The sequence below is a fragment of the Ambystoma mexicanum genome, chromosome 2p (genome assembly GCF_040938575.1).
Source record: "Ambystoma mexicanum isolate Mex_15411 chromosome 2p, UKY_AmexF1_1, whole genome shotgun sequence".
NCBI lineage: Eukaryota > Metazoa > Chordata > Amphibia > Caudata > Ambystomatidae > Ambystoma > Ambystoma mexicanum.
The window spans coordinates 938686288-938705792 of NC_090923.1; the positions used below are offsets into that span (position 1 = coordinate 938686288).

Below are 19505 nucleotides of genomic sequence, written 5' to 3' on the forward strand. Positions count from 1 at the left end.
GGGGTGCTAGGTGACGGAGTCGCTATGTCTGGTGGCGGTACGGGGGACGAGGTTGTGTCAGCCAGCATCTTGTGGGTACTGCGGATGCGTGCTTCCCTGCCATTGAGATTTTTGCTCCGGCCTCCAACAGGGAGGCGGAGATTTAACTGAAGGGGGGCAGGTTTGTGTGTCCAGCACCCCCCCTTGGCCAACATGGCCACGTAACTGTTTATAGCCAACATGGCCAAACTTGTAGGTATCGCATTCCAAGGACTTAGATGGGTTGATCCTCGGAAGCGGGCATGAGCCGTGGGTGGGGCCCGCCGCCCCGACCGTCGGGGACTTCTTTTGTTTCTTATGGACGATGGGGTTCCTTTGGACATGGCTATTTCTTCTTTCTGAACCTTGGGACTCTGGACCAGTAGTTTGCCTTAGCGATGGGCGATTTTGGAAGGTCGGAGTCCGAGGCCCTCTCTGAGTTCATGGGTGACCGCGCTTCAGAGGGTGTCGGGTTCATGATCTTTTCGGCGTCTTCCAGGTGGCTGATTCTCCGTTGGGTGCCTTTGTAAGAGAATTGTAGGGCCGTGGGGAAGAGCCAGCGATAAAGAATTTGTTGGTCTTGTAGGAAGAGAGCCAGGGGTCGAAGGGCTCGTCTTTTCTGGAGAGTGAGGACGGATAAATCCTGGTAGATTTGGATGGGGGTGCTCTGGAAAGTTATTACATCATGAGAGCGACTGATTGCAGAAATGGCTTCCTTTGTCGTGAAGAAGTGCACTCTGGTAATGACATCTGGTGGGGAGTCCGCTTCCACTCCCCGGCGAGGGCGCATTCTGTGAGTGCGGTCCAGGAGGAGTTGTGATTTATCGAAATCCGGTAGGAGAGCTTGGAATAGGTCCCCCACGTATTCTGCCAGGTTTCTGTTCAGAACTGAGGTTGGGACCCCTTGGACGCGCAGGTTGTTGCGTCGGGCCCTGTTTTGTGATCTTCTTGTTTAAATTCTATCTCACATTTATCTTGGAGGAGTTTGATTGAGCGCTGAACCTCCGCCAGGGTAGATGCTTGGTCCGGTGTCCGGTCTTCTACTACTCCTAGCCTCTTTTCAGCGTCTGTTTCCCTCTGGTCGGTGTTTTCCAGTTTGGTAGACAGTTCCAGCATGCATGATCTGAATTCTGATTTAATGTCCGCCATGAAGGCCTTAATATCGTTTTTCGTAGTGAGGGTACCCTTGTCTTCCGGGACTTCTAGAGGGGTGGAACCAGGGGGTTCTTGTTTTTTAGATTTATCCGTCGACATCAGCATTGTTGCAATGTCTGCGGTTTTGCCGGATTTGGTTTGTTTAGACATCACGTTGACCCAGGCGAAACGGGGCTTCTGAACACCCCAGAGTTGAGGAGAAGATTACTGCGATGTTGGGGGCCAGAGAGACACAGTGGGTAGATATGGGGTTGCAGAAGGTGGGCCGGGGCACCCCAGGAAGATGGAGGATCTTTTCGTGTGTCAGTTAGGTAAGGTGGTAGTTGTGTCTGGTTATCCCCTCCATATTGCCGGTGGGAGCTCACCTGGCCCGCTCTGGACCTACTGTGTAGCTCCTAGCTTGTTTTCAGAGCTGTATCTTGTCTCTCCCAGAAGCTGAACAGAGCTACAGCAGGGGGAGAACGGAGGAATCAGAGTTCAAGTTTGCCCTGCCTGGGCATAGGGTGGGGGCTCTGGCTTCCCAGCAGGGGCCCCCTGCTGTTGGTGGTCTCTTCTGATGTTGGGGGGTGGGAGTTGCTAAAGGGTGCCAAGTATGGAAAGGCACTGGTGCCGTTGCCAGACGAATGTCTGGCAATTGCATTGCCCTGTCTCGACGGGCCCTGAACTTGCCATGCAAAAGTCCCAAGAAGCCACTGAGAATAGCACACGAGCAGAATTAGGTTTGAGGCATCCCCAAGCCTGCTAACCAACATACTAAGCAAGGCAAAATGAGTGACTGCGGTCCCAAGAGTAACTCGCCTCGTGAGGGAGACCACCTAACCAACCCTCTGCTATTGTATAAAACCAATCCTTCTATGTACAGCACTCCATTGCTTGCTAGCCAGATTTGTGCTTTATGAAAAACCTTAAAAACAGACATACATTGATATATATATATAGACAAACCCCAATGGTATTTCTCCTGGTCAAGGCACACACTGGCAGTTACAGAATAGGGGGGCTATGTTGTTTGTAGGTCCTAGACATAGGAACACTGCTTTGTGTTTGTTTAAATCCAGCGCTGGTTTCGATGTTGGAACATATGTGTGTGCCACAGTACCAGCATAATACATGCCAGTACATCTGAGCATATACTTATATTGGTTATCCTGTGTCTTTGTGTCATGAACATCTCATGCTTATAAACATCTGTAGACCTGTGTCATGCGTGTTTCATCTGTATGTTCATCTCGGGAGGATAGCTCTGGGGAAACCTGCTTGCCTTGGAAACAAGACAACACGGAGCAGCACAGGTTCGATCCCCGGGTCCGCGCTTAGAAACCTCTGGGTATTAAGCGCGTTATAAATAACCTATCATATCATATCATATCATATCATATAGCTGTGAACCTGTATCATGAGCCTGTCATACTTATGAACTTTTGTGGGCCTGTGTCATGGACCTCATATAAATATGAACATCCATGGACCAGTGCCACGAACCTCTCATGCTTAAGTGCACAAGTGTTCGCAAGTATGAGAGTGTCATGACACAGGTCCACAGATGTTCATGTGTCAAGACACTCTGTCCCATAAAAGTGTAACATTATAACGCACGCTACTGAGTACTCAGTCTATATCAGGGGCCCAGAAGTTAATATATGGGGCCTCCATTCATCAAACTCAACCCACTCTTCTCCGGGCACGCGCAGTGTGGGTGGCACTTACTTTGCTCGTATCTGGCTCAGGTGATTCCTCGCTAGTCCGACGTACTGATCAATCTGAGTCTGCAGAGAAAGGGAGGGAAAGGGAGAAGGCAGCGTTACACTCCATGCGCCATGGTAGACTCACAAACATAAAGGAAGGACGTGTTGCAGGAGGATTCTCTTAGATACAGTTATACGCATGTTATCCCTGTTTACATGCAGCGGGTTACTGGCAAGATCACAAAGCCACTGACACCTGCAGCTAAATGTACACACACAGAAACACGCGCGCGCGCGAAGACAGACTACACAAAAACAGGCATGCATAGGTATACACAGATGCAAAGACAAAAAAAGACACACTGACATAAGAATGCACTCACAGACACTCAGATATACCCACACCGATACTTACACAGACACGCAAACGTTCCCTGATGCCTACACAGTGACTAAACAGCCCTCACAAACAGGTAACTCAATTTGAAGTGCTATGTATGATTCCTTGCTTAATCACACAGACACACAGATGAAAACACATACATATATTGACTCACACAGGGACACTCGCACAGATATAGTCACATATGCACACATTCTCACGGAAGAAACACACAGTAAAAACACACTACTGGCTTGATCTCACACCCTCTCAAGCACACATTGAGAAAAAATATACATAGACATTCACTGACAAACACATGCACTCATAGACGGCTGCAGGTGCACCATTTCTGCCATGTTTCCTCAATTAACCATCTTTCACAAATAAGTTACTTAAATACGCACTATAGGTGTAAGAAACAGAAGTTGGACCATTGCATTACTCATGTGAGTTGAAATAAAGGTAAGAAATTAAACGATCAGCCATTTTACAGACAGCTGTAGTCACATAACACTGCAAGACATTACGGCATATTTTGCTCCATGATATAATTCGGTGATGGGGAGACGTTACATGTAGATATATATGTATGCAGTTGGCTCCCTGCTGCCAAATTTTGGTTATGTGCACGTCAGAGGACAAACGGTGGCATAAACGCATGTACGGCATAATTTACCATTACAATTAAATGATACCTGCCATGCAGCGTTTAATTGTAATTGTAAACGCTGCGTGCCAGGCTGGCATAGCAGGCAGTGTTTCAATGAATCTGTATGGAGTCTGCCTGGTGCATAAAGCCGACGTGCTTCAAAGGTATCCCCAGCATTAGCCCAGACATCAAAACGCATGTTGGCACAAATGCTAGGGCATTTGTATGGCAGAAACACAAGTTGCATTCCGCCCCTCCTCTCCATCATACGAATGGTTGAAAATGAGCCGTGAAGTAAATCACATGCATAATACACAACACTTTTACTCATGCGATTTCCTTCACGGCTCATTGAATATGAGATCCTACGTTTGCAATATTCACCTGTTGTAACAACTTTACAAATGGGACTAGTATTCTTTGTGATATAAACCATTTTCTAAAATTGGAAGAACAACTTTGTGGTTGGTGCTAGTGCAGCCGGGATTACCACAAACAACAACAAATGGATAAAGTCCATTGAAGCCTTTCATGTTGGGTTGTGAAAGCTGTTGATAGGCTTTTGTTTTCCTCACAGAAATACGTGGGTCTTTCTTGTACAGAGGGCCGAATTCCGAACACATTCTGTCCTCAAAGCCTTTGACATCCTTGAATTGTCTTGGTAGAAATAAACGGGTCTTTTCTCGAGTGGGGTCAGGCCCAACTTCAAAGCTCTCACTCAGCAAACGCCTGCTATTACCGGCACGGCTACCCCCAAACGTGTAATGAGGCGCATTGCTTTACTTCCCCACCTTTCAACAATGGGCCTCATTACGAGTGTGCCGGTCCAGTAACAACGGTGCCGGTAAGCCTACCGGCACTGTTACCGGACCGACACACTACGGGTTTGCTTGCCGGAGCCGCTGTGCCCGACAGGGCAGACCCTGCCGGACACAGCGGCCATGGTAAGCAAGCCGTAAGGGAAGCACCAGCACCGTTATTAACAGTGCCGGTGCTTCCGTGGTTCCCATTCCCATTGAGTCCTATGGGTCTCAATGGGAATGGGGAAGTACAAAATTACCGGCACCTGACTTCCTGGTCGCCGGACTCCGAATCGCCCGTGGCGCCGGGAAGACAGGCGCTGGTGTTTCATTATGGGTTTGGCGGCAACCTGCCGGTTTGACCGGCATGGTTACCGCCAGACCTGTAATGAGTACTATTATTTCAGGTGAAATGAGTTGACATAGGTTTCTGAGAGAAGTTTGAAGTTTTATCAATATGCTTAACAGTGCACTTTTATGGAAATGTGCCTGTTTCCCAGTCACACCCTCCCTTCACAGGTCAGCAGCCCCCAGGCGCACTCTGAGAATACACACGTGTGTTTGGCATACGAGTGTAGCCTAACCCAAAATGGAGGCACGCACTAGAGCAAAGCTCAAGTCAGAGATAAAACACACGTTCTTTTGTGACTTGGGTGTAAGTTACTACCTTTCCAGATGCCAGCCTCGCTTACTCCTGGAAAAAGCTTTGTGAAAACAGCCACACAAATTGGAAGAAAGGTATGGCAAGGCACTGGGTCAGTAAAGCCTAAGAAAGGGTGGCGTAGGTTTGAACATAACTTCAACAGTCAAACAGGAAGAGTTAACACAAAACATCTTTGACAAGAATAAGCTCATGGGCCCAGATAGTGGCAAAACACGTCTGTTAGTTAAATTACTTTATTGTAATTGTGAAACACAAGCTACAAAATATCGAATTAAAAAGAAATTGCAGATTCAATCCGAACTTCTAAGCAATAAAAAAATATCTGCCAGACCCTTCCCCTTTGCAGCCTCTTAATCCTTAACAAGACACATTTTTTCTAAGCTCAAGAAGGGATAACGGGAAAAATTGCCAGAACCAATGTAGACAATCAAGGACTCACACTAGACAACAAGCGTTCAAATCCACAGCTTTCTGGGCATGAGTTCAGAATTCTGTAACACTAACAGGTGGCATTGGCAGCATGTCAGAGGAAAGAGAAAGAGAGCCTGGCTCTCCAAGGGTTAATTTGGGTAGCTGGCACGATTCAAAGAAGTGACTCACAGAGATGTCAGCTAGCTTGGAGGCAGAAAATTGAGTACCAGAAACAGAAGACGACACTCCGCCGAATCCAGCACAAGCCAATCAGGTGTTAGCTCGAGCTTTCTGCTTCAATTATAAACTCTTACTCAGTGACTGAATTTTAGTGGGCGTGAAGCAAGTCACAAGCGAAGACGATTTCAAATGTCAGGGAATAATGAATTCCACCGTAGGCAGCTGACTGATCAGCGGGTGAATGTTTCAAGGTTACAAACCTGAGCCGTACAACTAAAATGCACTTTTCAACAGGCTACAAACAGTGTCCACTTGGGTAAAGCTTTGGGCTATGATCGACAATTGGAAAAAATACGTTACATTATCGCAGTCTTGAATTTTTTCCCAAACCCCTTTTTCAGTCATATTGCAGGCTATGATGAAGTGCAACGTGGATGACTGCATAACTCTTTCCAATCACTCCATCGTTGCTAGTTTCACTTAATTTCCTCCAACCAGTTTCATTTTCAGATGTTTACGGTATTGTCAAATCTTAAGACACATAATTTCCCAACTGAAAAGGCTGTATTAACCCATGAAGCAATGCTATGAGTAAACGCTGGTTGTGTTGACAAGTCATTGTAAAGAATTGACCTTGAATTTCTGTTGATAAAGTCCTTTGTTAGAGACGTCGAAGTGAGAGGGAGCCGAGTACCACTACTTTTATTTTTTACTGTTAACAGTCCCATTACTTTTTACACCCATTTTCACCATTCCGGAAATGTTCTTTTTGAAGTTAAAGCAAACCTCTTCACTTGAGCACCCTATTGCCGTGACACCTGAACTGAATTCTGTTTCACCGTACAGTCGCGAAGCTTGAATGACATCTCAGCCTGGATGGACTCTATCTGGTTTCATCTTTAACGATCGGAAGCTAGAGCAGGATCCGCTAGCACTACAAAACTATCACTCAAAGCACCCATATCCCCCTGACTTTTAGAAAACTTGTCAAGTTGTTATCTCAGGTTAAGTACTTCAATGTTACAGTTGATAAATGTCCAGGCCATTTCCAAAGTACTTCAATTCAACACAATGTGACTACACAGGACTTTCCCCTTGATGCCACTAGAGAGGTGTGCAGTCATAGCAGGAGCCTTGGTGAATAGACAATTGGATGACTGCAATTTACTCGTGTGGGATACTTCAGACTACAGACTGTTCTTCCCTCAGACAAGAGGAAAAAAGATGTTCAGTCTTGGGATCCAGGCTTTGTAATACATTCCCAAATTCTATTTGTATCAGTATACATGTGTCTTGTGGCAGGCCCTCTGAAGCAGCTGCTGTTCAGGTAGGTGTTAAGTGTGGGTTCCAGCCGAGTTAAGATCAGCGAGTGAAGCTAATTGATTTCACAAGGCCATACATAGATGTTACATTAGACATATCAACTGAGAAATTCATGAAAAACAATACAGAGGACCTCTGTCTTTTGTCTGTTCCACCCACTTGAAGGTCAGCCTGGCCCATCCACAACCCCTTGAAACGAGTTTCACCTTGCTCCCTCCCGCCTATCCCGTCCCCCACCGGAGTCACAGTTTCATTACTTTTTTTGGCACACATCTGCCCCTGGTTTGTTACCTGATTAATTCTATTCTTTGTGATATATTGTAAAACAGAACATTCACTAATTGGAAATCCAACAACATATTTTCATGCTCCTCATTTCGCAATATATGTCCAACAAATATTTGCTAAAACTTCCTCTTGTTTTCTGGCATCTTATCCAATCAAATGCACACGTCCTGCTTCATCAACCACTGCTGTGTACTGACTTTCACTCTAGGTAGGTCAGATACGATCCTTAACCACTGGTCTGCTGTGATACCAGCTTCTAGTTTCTCATTCCAATCACATCAATTTTGATCAAATCCAATCATATGATCTCAATGGATTCATCCATAGATCAATGAGGATGTTAGTTTTCTGCATTTGTATTTATACTTATCAACAAGAAACACAACAGAAACAAAATATTTTTAGAGCAAGACTGAATCGGTGCTATACATCGGAAAAAGCTGCTATGAGCCACGGGCCGGCTGATTTTAGACAATACATGATACATGAACCAGCAACGAGACAGGACACATCATGGTAGTCTAAAGGGACGGCACATCCAAAGGGTGCATTATACAGTGGCGTGAGGGACGGATCTGGTACCTCTTAACGCAATGGCAGTTTCACTCCATTTTTTGAGGTATTAAGGGAGGGGAAGTGATGTGACAGGAAGCCAAGGGTGCCCTCCCTAAGCTCAGAAGGGAACTTGAATGGATATGTAAAGGACTGGATGGTAATGTTTTCCAGTGGTGGGAGCAAGAAATGTAAAGAAGTGAAAGTGTGTGTATGCACAAAATGGTCAGAGAATGCTGGTAGTGAGGAGGGTGTAACAGTGGCCGTTGGACAGTGGATAGTAGTGGGGGAGTATGTCAGCTAGTTAAGGGGGGGCCAGACGATGAATGGATTTAATGCACAAGGAATTTCGAAGGGTACGGGTTTCTCATAGAAAGCCAACTCGCTTGGGTGAGGTGTTGGGAAGTGGTAGAAGAGTGGGGGCAATTATAACGACTGTGCATTGCGAAGTTGAGTAATTTATCAAGTTGGTTGAAAGAGTAGTGGGGAAAGCCGTGGAGGATACTAGCACGGTAGAAAAGGTATTTGAGAACCAGAGTAAGCATGAATGTTTTGTTTGAACTGTAAGGAATTCGACAATACGCGCAGCTGGTGTGCACTCACCTGGGCTTTTTTGATATTTTTGAAAGAAATTGAATGATGGGAGATGAATCTTGGAAAATGTGTGGAGCTAATCCACACACATTTTCCTTTGCTCACCGCACAACAAACACATACATGTACGCTGGGTGGACACAGCCTGCAGGTGCTGTCCTGTCATGTTCAGTTGGAATGTGACAACCAGGAGTATATGAAAGCATCAAGAGGAGGAGGGTGACACCTTCCTCATGCCATGGCCAGCCTAATTAAATATCAAAGGCTCCATGGATCCACTCTATCCTTATCCGCCTGCTGGTGGAAATGCATACTGATAAGAGTTAATTAAAGCAGACCTGCGAGAGGCCTGGTTGCAGGACTGACAAAGGACAGAATACCCAACACCCTTTTGATATGTATTTGTGTCAACTTGAAGTCAGCTTGCACCCCTTGTTATGAAGGGCAGTGAATGTCATGTCTGGGACAACTGTTTACAGTGGTCATCCCCGCAGGGGGACCACAGTCAGGAAGGTACAAGTCTGTGATTTGATGGAGACAGAAAGTCTGTTCTTGACATAACTTCAAGGGATACCTGCGCTTTGATCAGGAGCCACAGGGAGCTCAATTAACCAGAGAGACACTTTGATCCACCACAGACAGGAACATGGGTGGGACTTAGTAGTACATGTTGGCACCCCTTACCTTTCCTGTTGCAAAGCACTCTGGTTATGACCTCATGCACTTTTAATTTCTTAAATGCATTGAATCGGAACAGGATCAATGATTCAGAGTTTGAATGATGATTTAGAGGATTGTTATTGATGAATATTATAGATTTTATGCAGAAGGAGTGGTTGTTGCCCTTTTTGGCTAAATTCCTTCTTTACACCTCTATCAGTCGAATGGTAACACAGGTCTTGGTTTATTAAGTTCATTTATTTAAATGTTTTTACGTTAGTAATGTAATTTTGGTGTGGTTTTTTTTGTTGCTCTTTATAATTTATTGTATTGTTTTTAAGCTTCTATTGTTTATTTTGTGGTATTTAACAATTCAATTTCTTAACTATTATTTTTTCTTTTTTCCCTCTCACAAACTTTCATATGTTCCTTGATCCTGTCATTTGTAAACTTGTAGATTATAAGTATGTAATTTAAAATTGTTTTTGAAAAAGTTGAGTTTACTCAGCTGAATTCAAATAAAAATAAAAAAGACCTCATGCATAACAGAAGGTTGTCTGTGGGGACCCAGGATTGGTTCATTAAGATAGGCTTAGCCAGCACCAATCACTGGGGCCCATTTGGCTTTAAAAGAGGGCTGGGACCCTCTCTCAGCAAATCATCTGAAGACTTCTCAAGGAGAAACAAGAAGAACTCCAAGAAGAACTCATTTGGACCCTGGCTGACGGTGCAGTCTGCCTTACAGCTTCTATCAGTGAAGGAAGGCCAGGAAATCAAAGAGGGAAGCAAGATCCCTCCCCTAAACATTTCCCAGGGAACAGAGGGAGATACTGAATCCAGAAGAACCTCCAAGCAGCTCCGTAACCAGTACCCAGCCAGCATACAGCGTGCCATGTTAGGCTCTGCAAGCAAGCTTCCTAGGTGGGAAGTGCCAGAAAATCTCTGAACCAAATTAAGGACAAGGCAGTTGATTCCTCAGCTTTGAGGCATCTGCCTTAAAGGAAGACACAAGCCCAGTGAAGAAGCTAGGAGGAGTGCATCGACAAGCATCAACCAAGTCCGCCTTAAAGAACATTTTCGAGCCAGTAGAGCCCCTCGAGCTGCAACTGACTGCACCACTAACTGTCGTCACACCGCAGTCGTGAACTTCGTCCGAGAAGCCTCAACCAGTACTTCAGATTCACCAACCAGCACTGAGACAACGATTCCTGACCCCGAGCCGCTGTGCAGGCCAGACTTCAGCCATCAATCCAGCCTTGCTTGCCGAACTGCTTGCCGCCTTATTCCCGCAGCTGTCTACCGTCTTGAACTCTGTTGCAGAAGCTGCAAAGCACCCTGAAACCAACTACACTGTCAAACACCAAGAACTTCTACAATCACAAGGTACATTGTGGTTCAGTCCCCTTGGTCCTTCTCCGAAGGCCCCTAGTGACATTTTACTACCCATTGATCCCTTTGGGCTGAAACGAAATATCCTTGAACTATTTAGATTAATTACTTTACAGACTACCCTGCTGTCAGTATCCAGAGTGCATCCCTTTTTTTTTCTTGAAACTGTCTCTCCTCTGCATTTCTTTACAGGGTGGGTTGTATTTTGTAGTGTGCTAGAACTGTCTGTTTTCATAATAATAAAGTATATATTGGTATGCCACCTTGACTGAACAGTCCCTTTTATCATTGGGTAATAATTGTATTTTCACTGTGTTGCAACTAACCAACGATCCACAACCTTGCAGAGATATGACTGCCGTTCCATCCACGTTACCAAAATTGAACAAGGAGGTTTATAATTGACTTGTGGTTCCAATCTATTCGGATCCCTTCTGGTGCACTAGAGGTGTGGGCTGATTGATGCTTTAGAAACCGATATTCATCCCTGGACCACTGGTGCCCCGGAAGTTGATATGTCACAGGAATAGTAGGTGAAGAGGTTGTATTTTACTCAAATTTAGCAGGTTACTTAAGGCATTAGTAGAGTAGCAGCAATAATGTGCTGACAATTGAGATAGCTGTCGGAAAAGAGGCCATGTTTGTGTGCCCTAGGGATGGGGCAAGGTGGTAATGGGAACATGAGATAGGAGAGGAAAGGGGGGTTAAAGGCTGGCAGGTCTTGTGAATTTGGTTGTCAAGCAATTAAACATTAAACATCAATGCGCCACACAGTGGTTAATTGCTGAGAGACAGTAAGAAATTCATGCAGATTGTTCAGGAGTGATAGTGTAGAAAGAGCAGAAGATGTGAATGATGGCCACAAAGAAGTGATAGGCAAACCCAAACATGGGGATGGGTTGTCTGAGGATGGAGATGTAGAATGGGAAGAATAAGGGCCAAGAACAGAGTTTCACCTAGCTTTGACAGGAAGGGAAATTGTATCAGAAATCAGCTTTTCTGAGAGAAGGATTGCTGTAGTCTGTAAAAGGCTTCTTAAAGATCGGTGGGATACTCTCTGCCTACCTTGAAGCTGAAAGGGAAGATCCTAATAAAAGAAAGGAGCTGAAAAGGAAAGAGACATTTGAGCAGGTGAGAGGTTCAAGCTCCTTGACCTTCTGTTGGGCAAATGGGTCAGCAGCGGTTCAAGAGGGGTTAGCTGTCCTCAGCATGGGCAGCAGTTTAGTCGAAGACTTGGAGAGATGGAACATAAGTGAGTAGAGATTGGGATAGCTGGAGGGGTAGAAAGAAGAAGTGGGGGATACAAGGGTGATGAAAATGTCCAGGATCTTAGCGAGATTGGATGAGTATCAGCAGGCAAATTCATTAATGCTGCATATACAGGAGATTGCCTTGAAGAACCAGCAAGGCTTGGAGTGTGGAGGGTGTTTGTGGGACTAACAGCAAAGAATAGTAATTGGATAATTGAAGTAGGTTAATGTGATTCTGGGCCTTAATGAAGGGCAGGATAGGTGGGGGAAACGGGTGTAAGGTGCTTTCGCTAATTGCAAAGATTGCATTGCATGTGGGTTTTGAGGAGATTGGTTTGAGGGTTGAGCCATGGATTATGGGCAATGGGTAAAAGAGGTATAATATGATATGATATGGCATTTGTAACGTGCCTATACACAAGTGTTTCAAAGCGTGAAGAGGCATGGGGGGGAAGGGGGAGACAGACAACGATCCTACTAGGCCAGGTGTCATTCATATCGCGCAAGTGCAGGGTAGAGGGGAAGGGAAAAGTGCAGGGGGAATAGAGGGTTATAGAGGGCTAGCGGTTCTCAAAAGGGAAACTGTGAGCCTGGTTAAAGTCACAAAAGGTATGTTCAATGGAGGAGGCCAGAGGAGGAGCAAGACAACGGGGGTAGGGCCTGACTTTGGCTAGGTAGTGGCCCAGGGAGTCAGGTCTAAACCTACGCTTTGAGATGCAGGCAGTGGGGCATCAGAGCAGGGGAGGAACCATAATCCAGAAATGGTGGATGATTGGTCAGTTGGACAGGGGTCAAGAGTGAGGTTAGATAAAGTGGAGAGAAGGACAAGGTTGAGAGTGTCATTTAGAATGAGTCAGTAGGTTATTGAGGGCATTAGATAGTGGTCTGAGAGGAAGGAGTCGAATTTGCGTTGGTGGATGGGAGAAATTATGGGAGATTGAAGTCGCCCAGATTGGCTGGACACCAAAACCTGTATGTGTTTGCCTGGTATGTAATTGGGGCTGACTTTGGCAGTGCCATGAGTGTATGTGTATAGCTATGGAAGACCCCATGCATCCTTCAGAGATCAGTTTATTATTTTCTGAATTGACAGTGGATTTGACTCGAAGATGGGCTGCTGATTGTCTAGGACCAGCTCTGACCATCCTGGTGTTGACCATACCTTTGTTTTAGCATTGGTTTCTTCTTTTGGCTACTGGAGGTCCTTCCTGGGATGTTTCGTGTTCTCCTCCTGGTCCACCTTACCAGGTATAGTGGAGGTCCCATTTTGGGTCTGTTTCTGGGCCATTATTGTGTTCCCTCCCCATGTTACCATCCTGTGATTAGAGCCTTTCAGTAGAGAGGGTCGGCCATCCAGAAGTATAGCCTGTCACCACTACTCCATCTCTGCTCCTAGTTCGGGTGTCCTGGGTTGCCTCCATCATTGCTCACATTGTGGGAGTGTTTTCTGCTTGCTGCTTCTCCTGTTTTTCCACATGAGCTATCTGGATCTGTTTTGTTGGATTCCTCCATCTTCCAGGTGCCTCCCTTATTCTTGCTGCTGCTATCTCTCAAAGGAAGCAGATTCTTCTTCTTTTGAGTCGTCTGGGTCATTGCTGGCTCAGGGTACCACACTCTGAATCCTGCCCTGTGAAAAAGGTTTGTACTCACTGGTTGTTTTGCCATTTCTGAGCCAAGCCCTGTGACCTGGCACCACAACTATTCCCCCACACCCCTGTATCTGGGAACTTGGGTTATATTTTCCAATTGATTTGCCATTAGGTGTTTACTGGGTCCTGTAGCTGTGGGGAGTTGCAGGCATCTCCACCATTGGAATCCATTGGCCCATATTCTCCTGTGCTTCCTTCCCTCTCCCGCTGACTGGTTCTCACACTTGGCCCTGGAAGAGTTCAAGGGGTCTCGTCTGGCATCCAACTTGGTTGGTTGTTCCTTTGACCAGACCCATTGGGGTGGAATAAGGACTTTCCTGACTTTCTCCTATAACTGGGGCTCTCCCTAGTGGTTTTGTCCTGCTTAATTATGTAGGGACATTTTCACCACTTCAAAATTCCTTGGAAAGTATCTTGAAAAGATACTTCTCCTCAACTGCAACACTTGTTCATGGGTTCCATTTGGATCACTGGAATTTTCTATCAAAGACAAGAATTTCAGGGATTACACCGATTTACTGCAGATTTAAATGTATTAAATCACTGCACTCCTACTATAGAAATGTATCAGTATACAGTAGTGATTATCTACTTCACAAGTGGGATAGTGGTTTTACAGTGTATTTATGGCTGTGGGAATTGTGACTATCATTGTGTGACATCTGTGGATTTCAATTATCATACTATGTAATAAAAAGCCAAATATATGTTTGTCCGAAGCCTGCTTCACCAGTTACCACCGTTAGAGGGAGATGTTGCCTTACACATATAATAATAAGACTTCAAGTACATCTTCCAGGTGCTCAAAATGTGTATATCAACAAAAATGTGTATTTCAACAATGATAACATACAATTAGCTGCAGAAAAGGGCCAAGACAGGGATACTATTTTAACAGCATACTCCAAGTTGCATGAAGAGAATCATGCTGCACATAAATTGTATCACTCTGACATCCTTCAACATTATGTATTTGAGTCCAAAACCTGTAAGTAGAATCCAAGACAATGAAGAGCATATACAGAAATTGGCTGAGTGTTCTATATTAAACTTTCAACAGATTCTGTTTGAGGATACTACTCCTCCATGTAAGAGGAGCAAGACCCTTAACACATTTTTGTTTCTATGAACACAAATTATGTTAAAATACACCACACAATGGACCTCATCACGAGTAAGGCGGTAACCCTTAAATGAGGTGGTAATGCTATTACCACCGCATTTAAGGGTCTGCCAAATCACGGGATTTGTGGATTTACCCCCGGCTCTGAGCTGGGGGCAAATCCGCTGTGACTGCTGATTTTCGGTGCTATTACCACCAGCGGTAATACCGCCGGCAGTAATAGCGCTGAACATTCCTCATTGGGCCTAATGGGGAATGGGAAATTCCTGAATGAGCCCAATGGGGAATGGGATTTACCGTTCTGCCAAACCTGTGATCCGGCGCTAATAGCGCAGGGGGGGTTGGCGGTAGGGCTAATAGCCCCAGCGGAATTACCGCCAGGGTAAGTGCCAAACCCGTGATGAGGCCAAATATATTTACATACTGAAAATGTCTTCTTTTATGCACATTGGCCTGTGCAGACAGGCTTTTCCACTAATTACCATTTAAATGTATTTCACTGTTCTGCAGTGTGTCCTTTTCTACCCATCCCTTAGAATAATGTGTATTGAATTAACCACCAGGTATAGGTGATACATTTAGTTACCTGAGTGGGAAGAGTATGTCTATGCCCTTTACTGTTTTATGCATACATAAATCCTTAGTGTATTTCAACCCAAATGCCTATTTCAACAAAGGGGTTTTATGTGTAACATATAAGAAAGCATAAATATCTCTCTCTATATAAATATATATATATATGTATATATATATATATATTATTAATAAAGTGTTTTGGATAAATACACCTTTGACACTATACACCACTAAAATATAAGCAATACAATAAATAACAATAAATACCGACAATATATACAAACAATACAATAGAATCAAAGGAATAATTAAAACCTTACTTTCCAAACTGTACATAAACAATACAAATATTAATCTGCTAACCAATTGAGAAATTAACTTAATCACCTTCTGCCAAAATAATGTGTTGCAAAAATGTATTACACATTATTCCCTGAGTAAATAGCTGCCCAACATTGATTTGAATGCACACTTTCAACACCATGAAAGCAAATACCATATTCTTTCCTATGCCATCCTATCAGTTTTGAACAGCCAGTCAATAAATAGCGTGCAGTCTCTATTTCCATTTTACAAATACGGCACAGTCGTTCATTATGAGGAATCTGTTGCCAAGCACCAATTTGCAAGAATGTGGGTTATTTTTCAAACCGTAACCGCATTATAAATCTTCTCACCTTGGGACTACTTATATTTACAATATAACTAAAAGGGGGCTTCATTAAAAAGCTTTGCCTAATATATATAGCAAAGGAAGGCCTTGTGGTCAAGATTGACATTTTATTCGTATGCCATGAGTGAGCTTTCTTTTTGACTCTCTTTAGTGCACAAACAAGATTCATCAGAAAATCAATTACATGTCCAATATCCTCGAAAACATACTTGACTTCATAAATCAAAGGTTTTAAAATGCCTAACAGATTTTCCAAATTAAATAAATTGTTAAAATTTGAATACATAAAAGCATCATTTTCTTTCTCTGCCAGCATTTTCATAAGAAATAGACGACTTGATATCTTTGTTTAAGTTAATATAGTAATAATCCCAAATTCACTGCAGATTGTTTCCTACAGGAGTAGAATTAGATATTCCAAGAGCCATTTATCATAAATTACCCTCAAGCTTATGTAGCCATGAAGTTTCTTTATTAAGAAAGACTTCAAGGCCATACATAGCACCCAGCACAATACTAGTTTTGTACATTTTTACCAGGCCTGCAACAGAGTATCCACCTCTATGGGAAACAAAAATTCTAATAGCATTGAATTTCCTTCTGAACCTTACATTCCACTTCTTCAGCCTACTTGGAAGAACCAAGTGAGTCAAAGATGGTGACACCCAAATATGAATATTTATTTACCACTTCAATGTATTAATTATTCATTTTCCAATCAAAGTTATCAGCACCTTTCTTTCCAGCTTTAATAATCATACATTTAGTTTTTTATGTTTAGTACAAAAGTTATTTTTCTCCGTAGATGTTTGCAGTGCTGTTAAACTACGCTGCAGTTCGATAGGTGTCTGATCTAGAATAACAGTATCATGAGCGTAGAACAACCACGCAATGTGTTGTTGTCCTACACGAGGTGAAAAACTGTTGCACTTCTGTAGTTCTTCATCCAGATCGGCTTCAAATAAATTATATAATACAGGGGCCAATGTGCAGCCTTGTTTTAGTCCAAAATTAGTCATGATTTGGTTGCTCAAAAGTCCTTCATTATTAAGTGTATGTTGAACAGAAATTGTTGTATATAATGATTTTATATAATACAATATTAATGGATGAAGACCCCATTGCTCCAATTTATTCCAGAGGATACAGTGATAAACAGTATTGAATGCTTCTGCGTAGTCTATGAAACATAGGTATAATGTACTTCCCTTGGTCTTCAACATAGCACAAATAAAATAAGTCAATGTCCAGAGATTCAATAAGGTGCCAACACCTTTCTACATCCTCATTGCTGCTTTTTCAGGATTTTATGTTCATTAATCCAATTATTCACATACTCCAAAAGAAGGAAAGAAAATATGTTTGCAATATAGTCTATCATAGCTAATAAATGGTAGTTGTATGGCAGATCCCGTATGCCTTTTTTTTAAAAATCAGTGTCAATATGGATTTCTTCCAACTATCAGGAACTAGACCAGTGACTCTAATTCGTCTAAAGATTTTCCATATAATGATACCCCAACTCTTGGGATTTTTTTTCAGCAGCATATTTGGTATCCCATCGGGGCCAGGCATCCAAAACGATTTGAGTTTCTCGATATCAGTATCCCCAGTACTATATGTTAACAGACCCTGCTCATGTGTTATTTTAGGATACTTCTCATCATTATCTCTGAGGACTCTCTATAGTACATCTGAGATCTGTGTTCCACCCGTGTATATTCAGCTATGGATTTCATTCTTATCAGTGGAGCTTCCCAAGTGTATTTTAAAGATTACCCAGAACCTGAGTGAGTCAGTACAACTCAAAGCACTAAACATGATCTGCCACTGAGCAGTAGGAGTGCAATTTTTGTGGGCTCTAACCCAATTGATATATCTGGTCTTCAGTTTAGATATAGCATTTTGTTTATCAAAAATGGAAGAAACATGTTTTTTAACATCTCTAATGTAGCTACTACGATGTCTTTTATTAGTAAAATAGTAGCATCATAAATTAATAAATGATACCATTTGAGTTCCATTTACAGTTATATTTATTTTGCTTTTTTGCAATACATTCCATTGCTAGCTCCACTGCCCCACTAAATTCTTCCACATCTTCAAAATTGAGTATACCTTCTTTGAAAAGATTTTGCAAAATAAGATTGTTAAATAACACAACACTACATTCCATCCATTTAAATCTGTTACCTACAGAATTGATACTATAAGCTCCTGTAAGGGCCACATTTGTTTCCTATTCTCACAACACAGTGAGAATTTAACTACCACATGATCACTTAAACAAGTAGGAATCAGTCAAAAATCCCTAATGGACTCAAATACCTTACCAGGCATTAACACATTGTCGATCCATGAAAATGTGCTCACATTAGACCAGGTATACAATGGTATCATGTGAGGTTCGGTAGCTTTAAAAAGTTGCATTCAATTTTGATTTCCAATGAAATTAAGCCAAGCATCAGCCCTATCCAGCGGCACATCTACATTAACCTCAATTGCTTCAATGCCATATGAGTTTTTACTTAATCCATTTTGAAATGATAAAAGGTTTTTACTAATATGAATGGAGAACTGTTGAAAGTTTAGATCCCCCGCTAGAATAAATAGAACCCTTAAGATTGATCATAAACCATTCTTTCAGGGCAGATTCCACAACATATATTATAGATTACGTTGTATTTTTACCCTGGGGATTTTATACTTTGATTTGATATGATATGGCATTTATAATGCGCCTGTACACAAGTGTTTCTAGGTGTGTTAATAGATCATTAATGATAAATGTAGACTCTTGTGGATATAAAGTGTCACATTTCAGAGTGGCAGCTAAAACGTTGATTTCGCAGTGAAGGTATAATGATACTGAGTTAAAATGAACCTTTGCAGCTATTAAAAGACCACTAAATGGTCTACCAAATGTGTTTCGTCTAGCCAGCCTCTGTATTACCAAATAGCCATCAAGAGAATATGAACTAGTAAGCCACGATTCCTGTAACAAGAAAAGATCAGAATCTAATAGAATCAACTGTCCTACTACATTATGAGTGAAAGAATTAAATCCTCTAGTGTTGCAAGCGATACATTTTAGAGAATTATAATGGGTGGGCAGAGGTCACGATACTTCATCAAGACCACAACCCTCCACAGACTGCATTCCATTATCATGCAAGGAAATGATGTGAGTTGTAAGCGCTGTAATAATATTTTGCGCAAGCTCCTCAAGTTAGGAGTAGCAGATTTTTTCGGGTGACCTGAAGACTTATTTAATTTCCGTTGATCCATACAACGTGCAATATCCAGACTATGTGTCAATTCATACTCCATAGTGAGGAAGTCTTGCGAGTATCGCATAATTAATTCAGCAATAATAGGGGATGTTAAGTGTACAATTGTCCAATTTGTTTCAATTGTTGTACTAGGAGTCTCCACTAGAGAAATGTCACTTGTGGATATCACCTGAAGTTGTGCATGATGC

The 19505-nt window shown here is 42.8% G+C and overlaps 1 protein-coding gene across 1 annotated transcript in view; it reads right to left on the minus strand.

Moving 5' to 3' along the window:
• Positions 1-19505, minus strand: part of RTN2 (reticulon 2) — a 330108-nt gene that overhangs the window by 19282 nt on the left and 291321 nt on the right. The window contains exon 9 of the mRNA XM_069644694.1: positions 2881-2939. Within this exon, the coding sequence (XP_069500795.1) occupies positions 2881-2939 (59 nt within the window). The remainder of the gene's footprint in view (positions 1-2880; positions 2940-19505) is intronic.